This window comes from Panicum virgatum, chromosome 9N (assembly GCF_016808335.1).
Source record: "Panicum virgatum strain AP13 chromosome 9N, P.virgatum_v5, whole genome shotgun sequence".
Lineage (NCBI taxonomy): Eukaryota > Viridiplantae > Streptophyta > Magnoliopsida > Poales > Poaceae > Panicum > Panicum virgatum.
In genome coordinates, this window is record NC_053153.1 from 15,501,413 (window position 1) to 15,516,443 (window position 15,031).

General features: G+C 48.0%; 2 protein-coding genes across 2 annotated transcripts; one reads left to right on the top strand and one right to left on the bottom strand.

The window, feature by feature from the left end:
• The first annotated feature begins 1,457 nt into the window (after positions 1 to 1,457).
• On the top strand, positions 1,458 to 6,397 carry LOC120691620 (26S proteasome regulatory subunit 6B homolog). Its single transcript, XM_039974764.1, has 6 exons — positions 1,458 to 2,078; positions 3,809 to 4,039; positions 4,267 to 4,425; positions 4,738 to 4,890; positions 5,403 to 5,486; positions 5,939 to 6,397. The coding sequence occupies exons 1-6, from the start codon at positions 1,593 to 1,595 to the stop codon at positions 6,071 to 6,073; spliced, it is 1,248 nt and encodes a 415-aa protein (XP_039830698.1). The 5' UTR covers positions 1,458 to 1,592; the 3' UTR covers positions 6,074 to 6,397.
• A 2,920-nt stretch (positions 6,398 to 9,317) lies between these two features.
• LOC120692727 (patatin-like protein 3) lies at positions 9,318 to 11,001 on the bottom strand. The gene has a single exon (XM_039976111.1). The coding sequence runs from the start codon at positions 10,881 to 10,883 to the stop codon at positions 9,531 to 9,533; it is 1,353 nt and encodes a 450-aa protein (XP_039832045.1). The 5' UTR covers positions 10,884 to 11,001; the 3' UTR covers positions 9,318 to 9,530.
• Between the last annotated feature and the right edge of the window lie 4,030 nt (positions 11,002 to 15,031).

Genomic DNA, 15,031 nt, shown 5'->3' on the forward strand with positions numbered 1-15,031 from the left:
CCAATGTCTTTGTCTACGACACCGGTCGACTCAGGCTATCTCCAACAGCTCCTCTATCCAATCTTGTAAAAAAAAAAAAAGAAACCCAAGAAAAGGACAAACCCCCCTTCCAACAGCTCCTCTATCTGCGTTCGTTCTGTATCCGCTTTTGAAAAAAACTGGCCCCGTCTTCCAAAGATGGAGGATGGATCCCGTCCTCCAAATCCCCCCGCCGCCCCAACCTCCTCTCCCGCGCGCCGCCCCCGACCTTCTCCCGCGCCGAGCGCGCCACCCGACGCCGCCCCCCCCCCCCCCCCCGACCTTCTCCCACCGCCGAGCGAGCCCCTCCACGCCGCCCTCGACCTTCTCCCGCCGCCGAGCGCGCTGTCGCGAGCCGCGCTCGCCGCGCCCCTCCACGCCGCTGTAGTCGAGGTCGCGCTGGAGACCATGGCGGGTCTGCGGGAGGAGGAGGGGAGGAGGAAGAAGATAAGAAAAAAGTATGACATGTGGGGTCCAGCTGTCAGGATGGAGTGGAGGAGTGGATGGATAGTCAAGCTGTTGGATTCCCTCCTCTTTGGATGGCTAAATAGTTGTCTAAATTGAGTTTAGACAATGAAATTTGAAGGAGCTGTTGGAGATGCTCTCAGCCACACACATCTTTTTCTTAAAAGAAGCCGCGAAAAAAAGAAATTTGATGGAAAAACACACAAATCTTAATGAAAATCCTCGCAAGCAAAAATCTTAAAATGTTTCGGAATTCGGATGATGGATAGGGCTCGGAGGAGGATTTCCGACGGCGCCAAGGTAACGAGGATGAATCAAGCCAAATGGGTTGGGCTTTTTTTTAATTTAAAAATGGGTTGGGCTTGGTGCCTCTATGGGCTGAAAGGGCCTCGTAACGACGCGTGACCAGGTGATTTCGTGGCCCATGCGAGGCTTCGAGGGGGTTTAGGTCCACGTCCTCTCAAAAAGAAAAGAAAATAAGTTGCGCTGCAACGTTCTTCTTGCAACACAAGTTGGTGACGGTCTGACGGACTGAGAACAAGCGGTATCGGTAAAGGCTCGAGTGGCACGAGCCGCCGGTTGCGGGTTCGAGGTTTGCTCGGCCCGCGATTCTCACGGGGGGGGGGGGGTTTCTCTATTTCTTTGAGATACAGGTGGTCCTTATCCGATCCTACTATGCATATAAATAGTCAAGAATAGAGAATAAGTTGTAGGTCTTAGTTTTTTAGGGTGGTGTTGAGTGAGGTGTGTGCAGTATATGTTTATATGTGAGTTTAGATACTACAGCTTAGCTTGTACTATAGAAAAAATTGGTGACAGACTAAGTTATCCACAACGGCAAGAGCAAATTTGCTCCTCCTCCTCCTCGTTTCCCAAGCTACTCACATATTTATACAGTGTATCTACAATTCCAAACAGTACATTTACTCTCTCTAATCTAGAGGACGGTCTAACTCCGAAATCTCCCCCCATGATTCTCTCCGCGTTCCCCTCTTTCGACTCACGAGTCACGACTCACGTTACGAAAATTCGTCGCTCCCACCGTGGGCGATCTCACCGGCGGCGTCGCGAACACGCCGAAACCCTAACCCTCGCCTCCCCCGCCCGAGATGTCGGCCGTCGCCGTCGCCCCGACCCCTCCGGCCGCGGCCTTCCAGGTGGCGCCCCCGCCGTCCTACCCGGCCGCCGCCGCCGCCGCCGAGGGCCACGACGACGACCTGTACGGCCGCCTCAAGTCGCTCCAGCGCGCCCTGGAGTTCATCGAGATCCAGGAGGACTGCGTCAAGGACGAGCTCAGGAACCTCAGGCGCGGGAAGCTGCACGTGAAGGAGGAGGTCAAGCGGTGCCGCGCGACGCCGCTCGAGATCGGCCAGTTCATGGAGATGGTCGACGCCGACCACGGCATCGTGGGGCCCACCAGCGGCGGCACCTACTACGTGCGGGTCCTCAGCACCATCGACCGCGAGGAGCTCAAGCCCTCGGCGTCCGTCGCGCTCGACCGCCACTCCCACGCGCTCGTCGACGTGCTGCCGCCCGAGGCCGATTCCAGCATTTCGCTGCTCGGCTCGTCGGAGAAGCCCAACGTCACCTACAATGTGAGTTCCTGCTGCTGGAATTTCTCTCATCTGCATCAAACCCTTGTTGAATTTATGGCTGTTTTGCTGTTTGTTTCGAATCCTAGACATCCATGCTAGTATTATTCATCTGTTTGGACTCTGGCTTCGCTGATGCCATTGATAGCAGTAAAATTCGTAGTAGTTTAAGACTTTTAGTGCCAGCTTTGGTCGGCTAGTTGTGGCAAAGTGTGACAAGCCTATTTGTGGCCACAGGACTAGTCAAATTTTCCTAACATGATTTGAGTATTTGACAAACCACATGAACCAAACACCAACTTAACATTGATATGTTAGATGCTTCAGATAGATTGATAATTATTTACTGTCTTGCTGCATAGTGGCTAGTGTGTCTATGATGCTGGAGTAAATCTTCGAACTTTGTTTCTGTTAGAACTAATAATTAAGATTTGTAATAGTGAGTACTTACTGAAGCAATTATGTTATAGTTCATGAAGTGTTACCCATAGTCACAGAATTCGGGGTCGATGCCGCGATCCATTACCCCGGATCGTCGTCCCAATACGCGGGTCGGGGACGATAGGGGTCGACGTCCCGATTCAAGATGGGTCGCCACCCCGTCGCCGCACAGGTTCAGGAGGGATGAGATGCAGTCATGCAGATGAAGAAGGTAGGCTTACCAGACACGCCGCAGCCGTGTCGTCCGTCGCGCCGGCCGTTGGCCTTCACCGCGCCCACGCCGGCCGTCACCGCCTCCTCTCGCGCCGTCCGCCGGCCGCCGTCCTCCGCCGCACGCACCGGCCGCCGGCCTCCACCGCGCGCTGGCCTCCGGCCGCCGTCCTCCGCCCTGTGCGCGCACCGGCTTCTCCATCCGCAGGGGGAAGTGAGAAGGGGAAGAGAGAAGCGCCGTCGGGAGAGAGGAGATTGGGAGGCCGGGAGCACACCAGGGGAGAGAGAGAGAGAGAGAGAGAGAGAGAGAGAGAGAGGGAGGGAGGGAGGGAGGGAGTTGGGCTGGGCTGGGCTGTTAATGGGCTGAGAGGAGGGGAGTTGGGCTGGGCTGTTGTGTGGGCTGAAAGAGGAGGAGGAGAGGAGGGGGAGTATTTCAATTGATAGGGGTCGCGACTCTCGACTCTTAGGACCGTCCCAGGGTCATCGACCCATTAGCCACGGATTCACGTACCAAAATTCGGGTTCTTGTTCCAAAGAGGTATACCCCCCTCGTACCACAATTTTACAAAGTCTCGACCCTCGACCTCGACCCCGTTCCTCGATCCGTTCGACCCGGGAACTTTGTGACTATGGTGTTACCCCAAACATAGTATTATTTTTTTCCACTTGATGCACCACCAATAGAGTGATATTAATCACATAATCTTATGATTTGAAAAATAATTAAAATATTGGATAAAGATGGGATGAATTTTTATATTATATGCTTTTAATATGAAGAAACTCTCAATGAGCTGCTACTTTTTTCTTTATCTTGTGCCAATTGATTACAAAGAGCTATTTACATCATGATCAGAACTTACTAAAAAGAGTATTTGATAAAATATTTAAAATTAGACATGAGTCATTTTAAAATTAGCTAAGAGCTTAATTTTTGCTAGTTTATTTCTATTTATCTTGAGACTGAGATCTGCATGCTGGGTGTTGTAAAACATGACATATTCTTGAACCTGTCGTGTTGTCACTTATTCTAAATGGAATATTTAACAACTCGGCACTCGCTGCTCTCTTACTCTGTTCAGGATATTGGAGGATGTGATATCCAGAAGCAAGAGATCAGGGAAGCTGTTGAGCTACCCTTGACACACCATGAATTATACAACCAAATTGGTATTGATCCTCCAAGAGGTGTGCTATTGTTTGGTCCTCCAGGTACTGGCAAGACCATGCTTGCCAAAGCTGTGGCACATCACACAACTGCTGCTTTTATCCGAGTAGTTGGTTCGGAATTTGTACAGAAGTACTTGGGTGAGGTAAGTTGGCGCAATTATAATATGAACTTGTACCCTTCCTATTTGTTGCCAAATAACTGGTAGCAACTTCTTTCAAGTTGTATGTGTATGTTTGATGATCATACTTGTTGCCAAATAACTGGTAGCAACTTCTTTCGAGTTGTATGTGTATGTTTGATGATCATACATATTCTTATGGTTCCAGATTTATCGCTTCTGTTCTGATTTATTATCCAACTCTTTTTTAGGGCCCTAGGATGGTTCGAGATGTATTCCGTTTGGCTAAGGAGAATGCCCCTGCTATCATATTCATTGATGAGGTTGACGCAATAGCCACTGCACGTTTTGATGCTCAGACTGGTGCTGATCGAGAAGTTCAGCGTATTCTTATGGAGCTACTTAATCAGGTAAATCTTGTGGTTATGATATCAATGTGATCTTAGAAATTCGAGTAGACTTGTCCATTTATCTTGAAAACCTTGTATTGGTCAAGCAAACCTTTTTCAACTGGGAAATCTATGAAAGTTGCATCAAGTTAAATTTGAAAATCTCAGTTATCTTCATTCTAATTTGTAAATTTCTTCTATGGTCTGATGAAAGAGGAAAAATGAAAAACTATAATGTCAGAAATTATTTGTCATCTTTAAGAGCCAACTTGGGAAAATTCTAAGATACAAATTATATGTTCTCTTCTAATAATCTGCCCGTGCCTGTTTCAGATGGATGGATTTGATCAAACAGTAAATGTGAAGGTTATAATGGCAACTAACCGGGCAGATACTCTAGATCCTGCTCTGCTGCGTCCAGGTAGACTTGATAGGAAAATTGAGTTCCCTGTTCCTGACCGACGGCAGAAGAGGCTTGTGTTCCAAGTAAGTTTTGTTTTCTGAAAGCTTGTAGTATGTGAAGTGCCACAGCTTGCATGTTAGTTTGAAGGATTTTATAACGAGTGCGGTATCAATTCTTGTTCTTTCACTTGGTGCCATTATCACACTTCAAATGGATTGCTTCAGCGGAGCAAAGCACAACACATATCTACCAATTCTGAGCATTTCAATTAAGAGACTCAGTGCAAATTGATTAAACCGCACATGGTTTTCTTGGTTTGGGATCAATGAGCCTTTAGAATCATGTCATGCCAACTGCCAACTAGTGCTGCACAGATGCAGATGCTCATCTTTAGGCTGTCTTCATTTCTTACAGCGTAAGGTAACTGTTAATATATACAGGTCATATGTTTGTGGTATGGTTTGTGTATTTGTTTCAGTTAAAGGTTTATTTTCTTTGTTGCTTCATATCCATCTGTCACCCCCAGAGTGAGTGTGAAATTTCTCCATTGCTAGATTGTTTACCCCTGTCGTAAGTGACTGTTCTTTCATTTCAGGTCTGTACTGCCAAGATGAACTTGAGTGATGAGGTTGACTTGGAAGATTTTATTTCCAGACCGGATAAGATCAGTGCTGCAGATGTGAGGCTTCTTTCATTTGGACTTCTTAATTTAATCATTCAGTACTATGGTTATGTTTAAATTTTAAATCGGTAAATTTAGGAGAACTAAACTTACATGAGCAAAACTATGTTCTAAATGGATAAATATGTGATGGGATGCAGCAGTTTGCATGTTGATTTTTTAATTTATTGGTCATATTAATTATAGTAATCATGCAGTTCCTTTTGCAAATTATGTATGTCTCTTTTCATCTTTTATTAGTAGGAGTGGAAAACTTCTGCTGATGGCTGAATTCATGCAAATACCTTCTCAATTTTGACTCTTTATGGGCAATGCTATACTGCTTTCCTCCTTATGCCATGCACATAGATATGAAATGTTCTGATGGAAAGTTATACATCAGATAATGTAATCTAGACATACCTTTGGTATTTAACGTGTTTTTTAACATTTGATCAATGCCCTTTTAGATTGCTGCTATATGTCAAGAAGCTGGGATGCATGCTGTCCGCAAGAACCGGTATGTCATCCTCCAAAAGGACTTCGAGAAGGGTTACCGGACCAATGTGAAGAAGCCTGAGACGGACTTCGACTTTTATAAGTGAAGAAAGCATGAGTGTTAGAATGCAGTCGTTGACTAATTGCTCCATACACCGCTTGTGTCATTTGAACTGAAAAGCTCGAACATGATGTGTCGCACTCATACTAGGCAGTAGTAAGCGACAATTGCTTGAATTCAAACGGGCATGATGCCCCGATGCCTTCTGCCGCCTACTGGTGTGACAAATGACTAATCCACCGAACCATAGATTACAATAGATGATTATAGGTCACTCGTGGATTTTGTACTAGCAGCAGTTTTCTGATAATCGAGTCTGGCACTTGTCCTCCCTCCCTAAAGTTGAAGTGGCCACCATTTTCTTATGCTAGCATTATTATTGCGTGAAATTGACACGATTTTTTGGCGTGTACGTACGTGCAATTCAGTGCTAGCCGGTGGTATGGTACAAAGCAAATGATTGTTCGATAGTTTGCTCTTCCGAGATTTTTTTTGGTAATGATCACAGTTGTTGAGAGAAGCAAGCTTGAAGATTACATAGTGTACCTATTTCTAGTATCAATTTGTCAACGTATATAAACATGAAGGTTGTAGCAATACGCTAATACCTAGCTCGTTCCACCGTTTATGTCTGTTCTTGTATATTTGTCTACAATAACTGACATGGTACAATGCATTATGCATATATAAAAGAAGGTCCCTGACCAACTCATCCCTGCAATTTAACCCGCAAAAAAAAAATGAAAATATCAACAATACCGTTATTTGTCGTCAGTTTTTTTCCCCTTTCAGGAAATGGCTATTATGGACACATGGTTGAGGCACTAGATAAGATAATGATCAACCTGCCAATCATCAGGGCACCAATCAAGCCGAAAGGATCAACTGACGGAGCACCGGTTTGGCCAACAAGGCCGTGGCATGGCAGGCAGCGATGAGAGTGGGAAATCATGGCCGCCACCGGCTGGGAATCATTGGAGATTTGGAGCTCAGCCCAGCAGCGACAAGGATGCCCCCGACACATCCGCGCGCGGCGCTGATTGGATCGGAACCGGGGAACATGCGGTCGTGCGGACGCAAAAGCGACGGTGTACGCGAGCCCAACTGACACCCGTGGGTTGGCCGCGTGTACACTGGAGTGGTGGTCGTACTCGTACAAGCGACGCGCCCTGCCATGTGGCACGTACAAGTGCGGACCAAGTGGTGGTCGCCGCCGCACCCACCACCGCCACCGGGGCACCCGTGCGTGCTTGCCGGTCAAACCAGAGGGACGTCGGCTCGTCCCTACTAGGCGACAGGCTCCAGCTGGGTGGAATCTGAATGCTAGTGTAGAATTTTATGGGACCAACAGTTGCAGCGCACTCCCAAAACTCAACCGATGGGATAGATCCCATCATTTTTCATTAAGACAAACCTAAGAGCAAATATTATAGTGAGTTGTAAATTGGTTGAATGATGAGGTGGAGGAGAAAGAAGAGGAAAGAGAAGGGAGGTGGGCTGCAAACTTACAGCCCGTTTATACACAAGAACCAAAAAATTTGTGAAAATTTGTGAAAGGAATAAGTGGGCCATATATTAATAGTGAAGAGCTCAACTATTATATGAATGGATTGAGAGAAGACTAATCCGTTACACATGAATTTCGAATCCCGAACCTTTTGGAGAGCGACTACTTCCTGTTCGGCTGGACATTTTTGGTTGGGCTGATGACCGTTACACAGTGGTGGCTTGTTACCATTGTCTCTCGTATCTACTCTAGCTACACTAGATTCAGCCCAGCCAGCGCTGGCTGGTCCGGACTAACCACTTGGGGCGCCCGACCGTTCGCAGCTGCAGCGCACTCCCACCGTTGCAAAACCTACTAGTATAAACTTCAGCTCTCAATTTTCTCTAATGCAGTTTGCTACACTATTTGCAGCAATGAGATCATAAATATTACTCGTACTCCAGAAAAACTTGCCAGGTGCCATAAGAAAATCGTAACCACGTCGGCAAAAATATTTGTGACGCTAGAGCTAGACGTACGAGCTACGATGCTACATTGGCAATATTTATGCTTTTCGCTTCCTTCCTATATGCTGGCAGTGGCAGTCGGTGTAGATTAGTGTTTTTTTCCTGTCATAAATATGTAGGAACAATTGCAAATATCGCGATAAGAGAATATCCACTCGTAACAATGCAAAAAAAGACCCACCGGACTCATTTCCGTAAGCACCATTGGAGCGGAGACCTTCCTTTGCCGCATGCTCTTGGAGATAACAATCAAAGATTGGAACTTGCTTTAGATGTAGGAGCCTGTGCCCGTGGATGCAGTCACAAGCTGTGCTAGGGGTCCAAATGGATGATTTTTTAGATGCATCTTCAATTATTTTTAATTTAAATATTTGTAATATTTCTTCAAAATGAGATTCTATTTTTGAGAAATACTACGAATAATTGAACTAAAAAAAGTAAAGGTGCATCTAAGAGTCACTTATTAGACCTCATAAGCTCTGCCATTGCTACTTTGCTAATCTAGTTAGGCCGCGGATTAAATGCTCTGTCTCTCCGCAGCCATGGTCCATGCTAGGGGTGGGCAAATTTAACCGAAACCGAAGAATCGAACCGAAAGAACCGGAACCGAAACCGAAATAACCGGAACCGAAAAATTCGGTTCCTTGTTCGGTTCCAGATATTGAAGAACCGAAATAACCGAAAAAATTCGGTTCCTACCCTCGGGTAACCGAATTAACCGAAATAACCGAATTACATAAACTTTGCATTTTGTAAGAGTATATTTAGTTTACATGTGATGTATCATACTTCAATTGCCATGTATTTCTCTTACTATATTGTTATTGTTCTCTTCTCAATTATTATTCTCTAAAGTAGAGGAAGTATTGTCTAAATTTGCTATAGAACATGTATATTTTTCTTGTTATCTTAGCTTTCGGTAAAAAAATTCGGTTAGTTCGGTTAGAACCGAAACCGAACCGAAAGAACCGAGAACCGAAATACTCGGTTCCTGAAATTTCTTGGAACCGATCGGTTCCTATTTTCTAGGAACCGAATTTCTTCGAAAACCGAAGAACCGAACCGAACCGAACCGAACCGAACCGAAGAACCGAATGCCCACCCCTAGTCCATGCTTGGGTGCCGCCTTTCCGGACGTCTCAATTGTAGGTCTAGTCTAGCTAGCCTCACTGATCATCTCTTTTTTTATGGAACCTCACTGATCATCTCTGACCTCCTGAAGAGGAGAGGAGCAAGAAAAAAAATTGATGGGGAGAGGACTGGATTCCTCATGTGAGTTTAACATTTGGAGAATAATACTCGTGCTCGTTAATTCTGGTAAATTCTGTTGAACAAATTTCATTCCCAAACTTGGCAACCCGCACGCCCGTGCCTAATTCTCTTGCAAAGAACAAAAGAACACACGTCACGCCTAGCATTTGTCAGTGGCATGCAATGCGCACATTACACAGGATCGTCAGCACGTCACGGCCTAAACTAACCCAATACGCCTACCGCCGAGAATCCCACGACGCCGGCGACGGCATCGTCGACGCTGTCCTCGCCGTCGCGGTGCCCGACGACGAAGTGGTCGCCGACGACAGCCGCGGGGTGCCGACCTGCTTGATGGCCACGTTCGGGAGGGGGCTGCGCCGCCTCCGCTCCTGCTCCTTCACCAGCTCCGCCGCCAGCGCGTCCACCTTCTCGGCGTTGGTCCGCTCCGACAGCCTCCGCCCGCGGAACAGCACCGACTCCACGTTCCGCTGGGCCAGCATCGCTCCGGCGGCCGAGGCCGCACTGTCAGCGCGCAGAGGCGCCGGCGCCGCCTTGCCGGCCTGGATGCGTACGTAGTTGCTTCCGCACGTGTGCCCGAACGCCATGGCCACTGATTCGTCGACCATGTCCGCGACGCCCTGGGCCGTGACGCGGGCCAGCTCGCGCGGCGAAGGCGAGCGTGTGGGCATCGGCGTGCTCGACCCGTCGTACGCTGTCGCGGAGGCGCCGGCGCCGATGGAGAGGACGAGGATGTCCTCGACGCTGGTGGCGAGAGGGAACTCCTGCTTGTTGTGGAGCACGTGCGTGATGGCGGCGGCGGCCGGGTTGCCCATGGCCGCCACTCCCGCGGACGCCGCGGCTATGGCCGTGAGACCGTCGACGGACCTCACGGCGACGGGCTCGCGGCCAGCGGCGCAGGTGGCGGCGCAGACGTCGCGGAGGCGGAAGTCGAAGGTGTCGCTCTCGACGGCGTCTGCGCGCGAGAACACGAAGGGCGCGGCCGTGGCGAGGTCGTAGCACGGCACGAGCAGCGGCGCCACGGTGTCCCTGAGCGTCGCCTCGCCGAACAGGCGCTGGAACACGCGTTCGCCGCTCCGGTAGCCGCGGAACATCTTCGCCCACCGCCCGCGCCGGTCGCCCCAGCCGTCCTTCTTCCCGACGCTGCCGGCCACGAACGCGAGCGCCTCCTGCGCCGAGTACCGCGGCCGCCCGTCGGGGCCCCTGAGGAACAGCGTCGTGGCCAGCACGCCTCCCGCGCCGGCGCCCGCGGCCACGTCGAAGAAGTCGGCGACGCGCGCGTCGGGGTCCCCGGCTTGCTCCCGCAGCCCGGCCTCGAGCCGCGCGAGCGCCGCGGCGGCCAGGAGCGCGTCCTCGGCGCCCGCGCCGCAGCCGTCGATGGCCAGCACACGCACGCGCCCGCCGTCGAGGAACGCCCGCGCCGGCGTCCCGGGGCCGGAGGACAGGCACCCGGCGCCGGCGCCGGCGCCGAAGAGGAACTTGCTCTCGAGCAGGGAGAAGAGCTGGTAGCTGAGCTTGTCCACGCCCATGGCCGCCGTCCGTGGCGACGCCGCTGCCGCGTAGGCTTCCATTCGCTGTGGCACGTTGGCAGGCAAAGGCAAGCCGCACGAGGGGAAGTGGTTGCGCGAGCTCGACAGAGGAGTAAACGGCAGCTCGTGAATGCGAGTGAGACCGCGATGGTGGACGCGTTCCAACCGGGGTCTTTTATAGAGACTGCTGGCGCGCGCGCTCTCCCGCTAGCTTGACCGGACAGCTAGCGTACGGACGTCGGAGCTTGGGATCGACGGCGCAATCGGGGGCGAAGGTGGCAGGAAGCGTCGTCCACTCCTCTTTGCTGGACGGATGGGCACGCGCACCCGACGGCGAAGCTTCCTGCCCGATCGAGCCGCGCGGCCTGCAGTGCGACACTGGCGCATGGGCCCGACCGGCCGTGATACGCTAGCCACCGGTCGTCGGCGGAATCAGGCGCCCGGTGGGGCCGGATCACCGACGCGATCGGGATGGCAGGACAGCGGCGGACCTGCGGCGATCGCGTGCGCTGGCACTGCCGGTGCCGGAGGCGGCGGCACCGTGCAGCGCCGGAGGTGATGCCGTACGTCCTCGGGCTCGGACCCGGACCCCTTTCCGTGTCCGTGTGCCTCACACTCACTGTACAGTTGCAGTACAAGTGGGAGTAGAGCTGGTATATTGTACTCCCTCCGTCATAAAAGAATGTAAATCTCGTTTTTCGAGAAGTCAAATAATTTCAATTTTAATCGAATTTATACTTAATAGTACTAATATATATTATAATATAAATTATTTAGATTAATCATGTAACATATTTCTAAACTACATCAATTGGGAGACACAAATATTAGTAATTTTTTATATAAATTTAGTTAAAATTAAAAATATTTGACTTTTCGAGAAGTGAGATTTACATTCTTTTTGGGACGGAGGGAGTACAGTAGATACTTAGGTCGTCCGCAAAGATTAGCTATTTAGCTAGCTAAATCTGATGTGTCAACAAAAATGTAGGGGAAAGAGTAGTTATTAGCGACGAGCAAATATCTAATATATTTCACGTAGTTCAAGAATATATGAGAGGAGCATGTGGGTGCAATAGTATAAAATAGTTTTTTCTTTTCTCTCTCACTTCCACATTAGCAAACTTATTAGTTAGTACTATTGCCATTGCGGACACCCTCGTGTGCTAGGAATTTCTGCCCATCACTCCACTTGGCAGCAAAAGCCTGGTAGCTGGCGTCGGCGTCCGTGAGGCTGAGCATAACACCACGGATTTTACACGCTTAACAGCTGCTTTGTAAACGTGCTTGCAAGTTTGGACTCTCGATCTCACAAAGCACCCGCGTCACCAAAACGTCACCCCCACGGGGCCTGCTAATCGGCGAGCGCGCGCCAGGAGGCCTTGCGGCGGCGATTCTCCGACAGGCAGCAATCTTTCTTTTTATTTTCTAGAAAGTTTTTTGTCCCGTATTTTTCTACTTTTGAAAATTTATAATTTATAAGTATAAATTTTTAGTATAACTTTTTGCGCACCTTTGTGGAGAATAAATTATCATCATAACTTTTTATGATATGCATAATTTTTACCTATATTTTTTTTCTACCAGCTTGAGGAATAATTTTTTAGTACAACTTTCACGATACATACAAATTTAATGTATAGTTTTTCGAAATAACTTATAGAAGATAATATTATAGCACAAATTGTGTGATGATGTTATCAGCAAGATTCCTCACACAAACCTTTTACGCACAAATTCATAAGTTCATGGTACAACTTCTAAGTACAAATCCTCGGTATAATATTTTTAGTATAATTTCTATATAAAAGTTATCGGGAAAAGCTTCAAATATATTGGAAGGTAACAGGAAAAATCTGGAAAGAAAATAATGATAACACTTGCTGTTATGGATATAGAAAAACAGAAAATAAAAGGAGAAACAACCTAGCTGTCCCGTGGAGAGGGGCAGATAGCGGCCGTCGCGGCTCTGGAATCGCGCTCCATGAAGCGTGGCAACGCACGACCGCTGAATTGGAATTGCGCCCCCATATGCGCTTACAACTGCCTTGAAGTATGTTTGCTCAATAACAGATACAACCTCATAAAGATTTGCAATCAGTTCATCTTTTAATAATTTTTTTTCCAATCACGTCAATAAACATATATTATCTTAATGAAAGAAGATTTCAAACAAAACTTCTAATGCATGTTGGTCTCGTGTTGTCATCTATTATCTTATTATTTGGCCAACAAATGGAGCCGCCACATTCGCTCTCAAGGCCTAGAAATTCCCACATTAATCGGAGAAAAATAGAAAAATAAAAATTACCCACCACTGCCATTATGATAAAAATTAGCCTAAAATACTCCTGTGCCTAATTAAAAATCACCCACCAATGGCATTATGAAAAATTAAATATAAAATATCATTTAGCTATGTATCAGTTATAAACATATACTATTAATAAAAATTAAATCTAACAACAATCAATCAAAATAAAATGAAAATAAGAATAATTATATGCATAATATTATTAAAGCTCAACAAATCAAATTATTATTATAGGTATATCATATTTGAATTGTTTTAACCAACAATAAGACATAATTTACGATAATAAATAGGATGATGCATGGTAAAAAAATAGTATAATCTTTAAGTAAGGATACAACGACATGCAAATTTTTGAATTTTCAATACTAGCCGCACAAATGCGCGGGCTATACGCCTAGTTCTATATAAAATCTAAACTATTGATGCCTAAGATTTCTTAAAAAAAGTTGCTCTCAGACAAATTACTCTCTTGGAATCACAAATCAGAGGACTGGTGATCAAAGACTAATGACTCGGCGTACAGTTGCGCGTGCTTTGTATCTGGGTCTTGTACTCATGTTCTGCCCTAATACGGGCAGTGTGGTGCTTGCTGGTGGTTGCCGTCTGCACTTTCCACGGCCTTTCGTCATGCCACTTAAGCTAGCTCTCATCCCTACAACTGATCTTTGCCACCCGCTATCCCATCAAAATAAAGTGCAGTGCCTGGCAGATGTCTCTCTATCTCAAGTCCTACACCCAACAGCAGATGCCAAAGGATGTCGGACCAGTTGGTCACGGCAGTCCGGTGGTACCCCGCAGTTTGTGGGTTCGATCCCTGGTCGGGACGAATTTCCGCCTGCGGGTAAAAAAACCCCATCGCCTGCCTAATGTCCAAAGCACTGTGGAGCCCGGCCTAACTCACAAGGCGACGGGCCCCCGTGTATGGGTGGGGCAGGGGTTCGGGGGTTTTCTTGGCCTGCTGTGAGAATGTCATTCTACCTCTCAAACAATGCCGTGGGGGCGGTCTTACCCCCGCAAGTCAAGTTTTTTTTTTACACCCAACAGCAGATCGAAGAAACCAAGAGGATGCTGCAAGAAAGAGTAGAGTGGAGTAGATACTAGTTTAATACTTCAATGGCATGCATGCCTAACAAGACCTATCTAGTATGACTCCGATCCCTCTCTTTGAGTAACCCTGTCCTAAATAAATTCCTATATTATCCAAAGGCGCCTAATCTTGCCGGCCGGGAATGTGTACGCTTGCAAACGCGGAATAAGCCTGCACACGTTGTGATTTGAGTGCACATACCGATGGTTACCTGAATTATATATTTATATATATCAATATATCATTTCCTAGAGGCATCACGTACGTGTGTGTGTGTGTGTATACATAGAGCCCAATGGTCTGTGTCAGTTGGATGGATGAATGAGCAAATCAGCAAAGTCGGCAAGAACAATGCGCATGCCTGATAGTTCCCTTTAGACAGGGAGGACAAGTGTCGCACATAGATGACTCAATCGCGCTAGGAAAAGAAAGTTACTTATGGACCGCATAATTGCAGTTCAAGCATCAGCTAGTACCCCGCTCCGTCTTATAATTGAGTAATACTCCCTCCGTTTTGAAATGTACGTCATTTGAAAAGAAAAAAGAAAAATAAAGGAGAAATCATCTCCATATCGCTGTGCGCCCCGTTGGTGCATGCATGTTAGCATGTACGCCGAATACGTCCCGGATTCCACACAGCTGGAGCTCGCGTGGCACCGCCGGCCGCTTGGTTTGGTTTGACTTTGATCGCACTGCACGCGCGCACGGGTTCGGTTGCTGACGAGGCGACGACGGACGGACGCCGGGCCGGCGTGGGCAGTGGGCTCCTGCGGCGGCCACCACTAC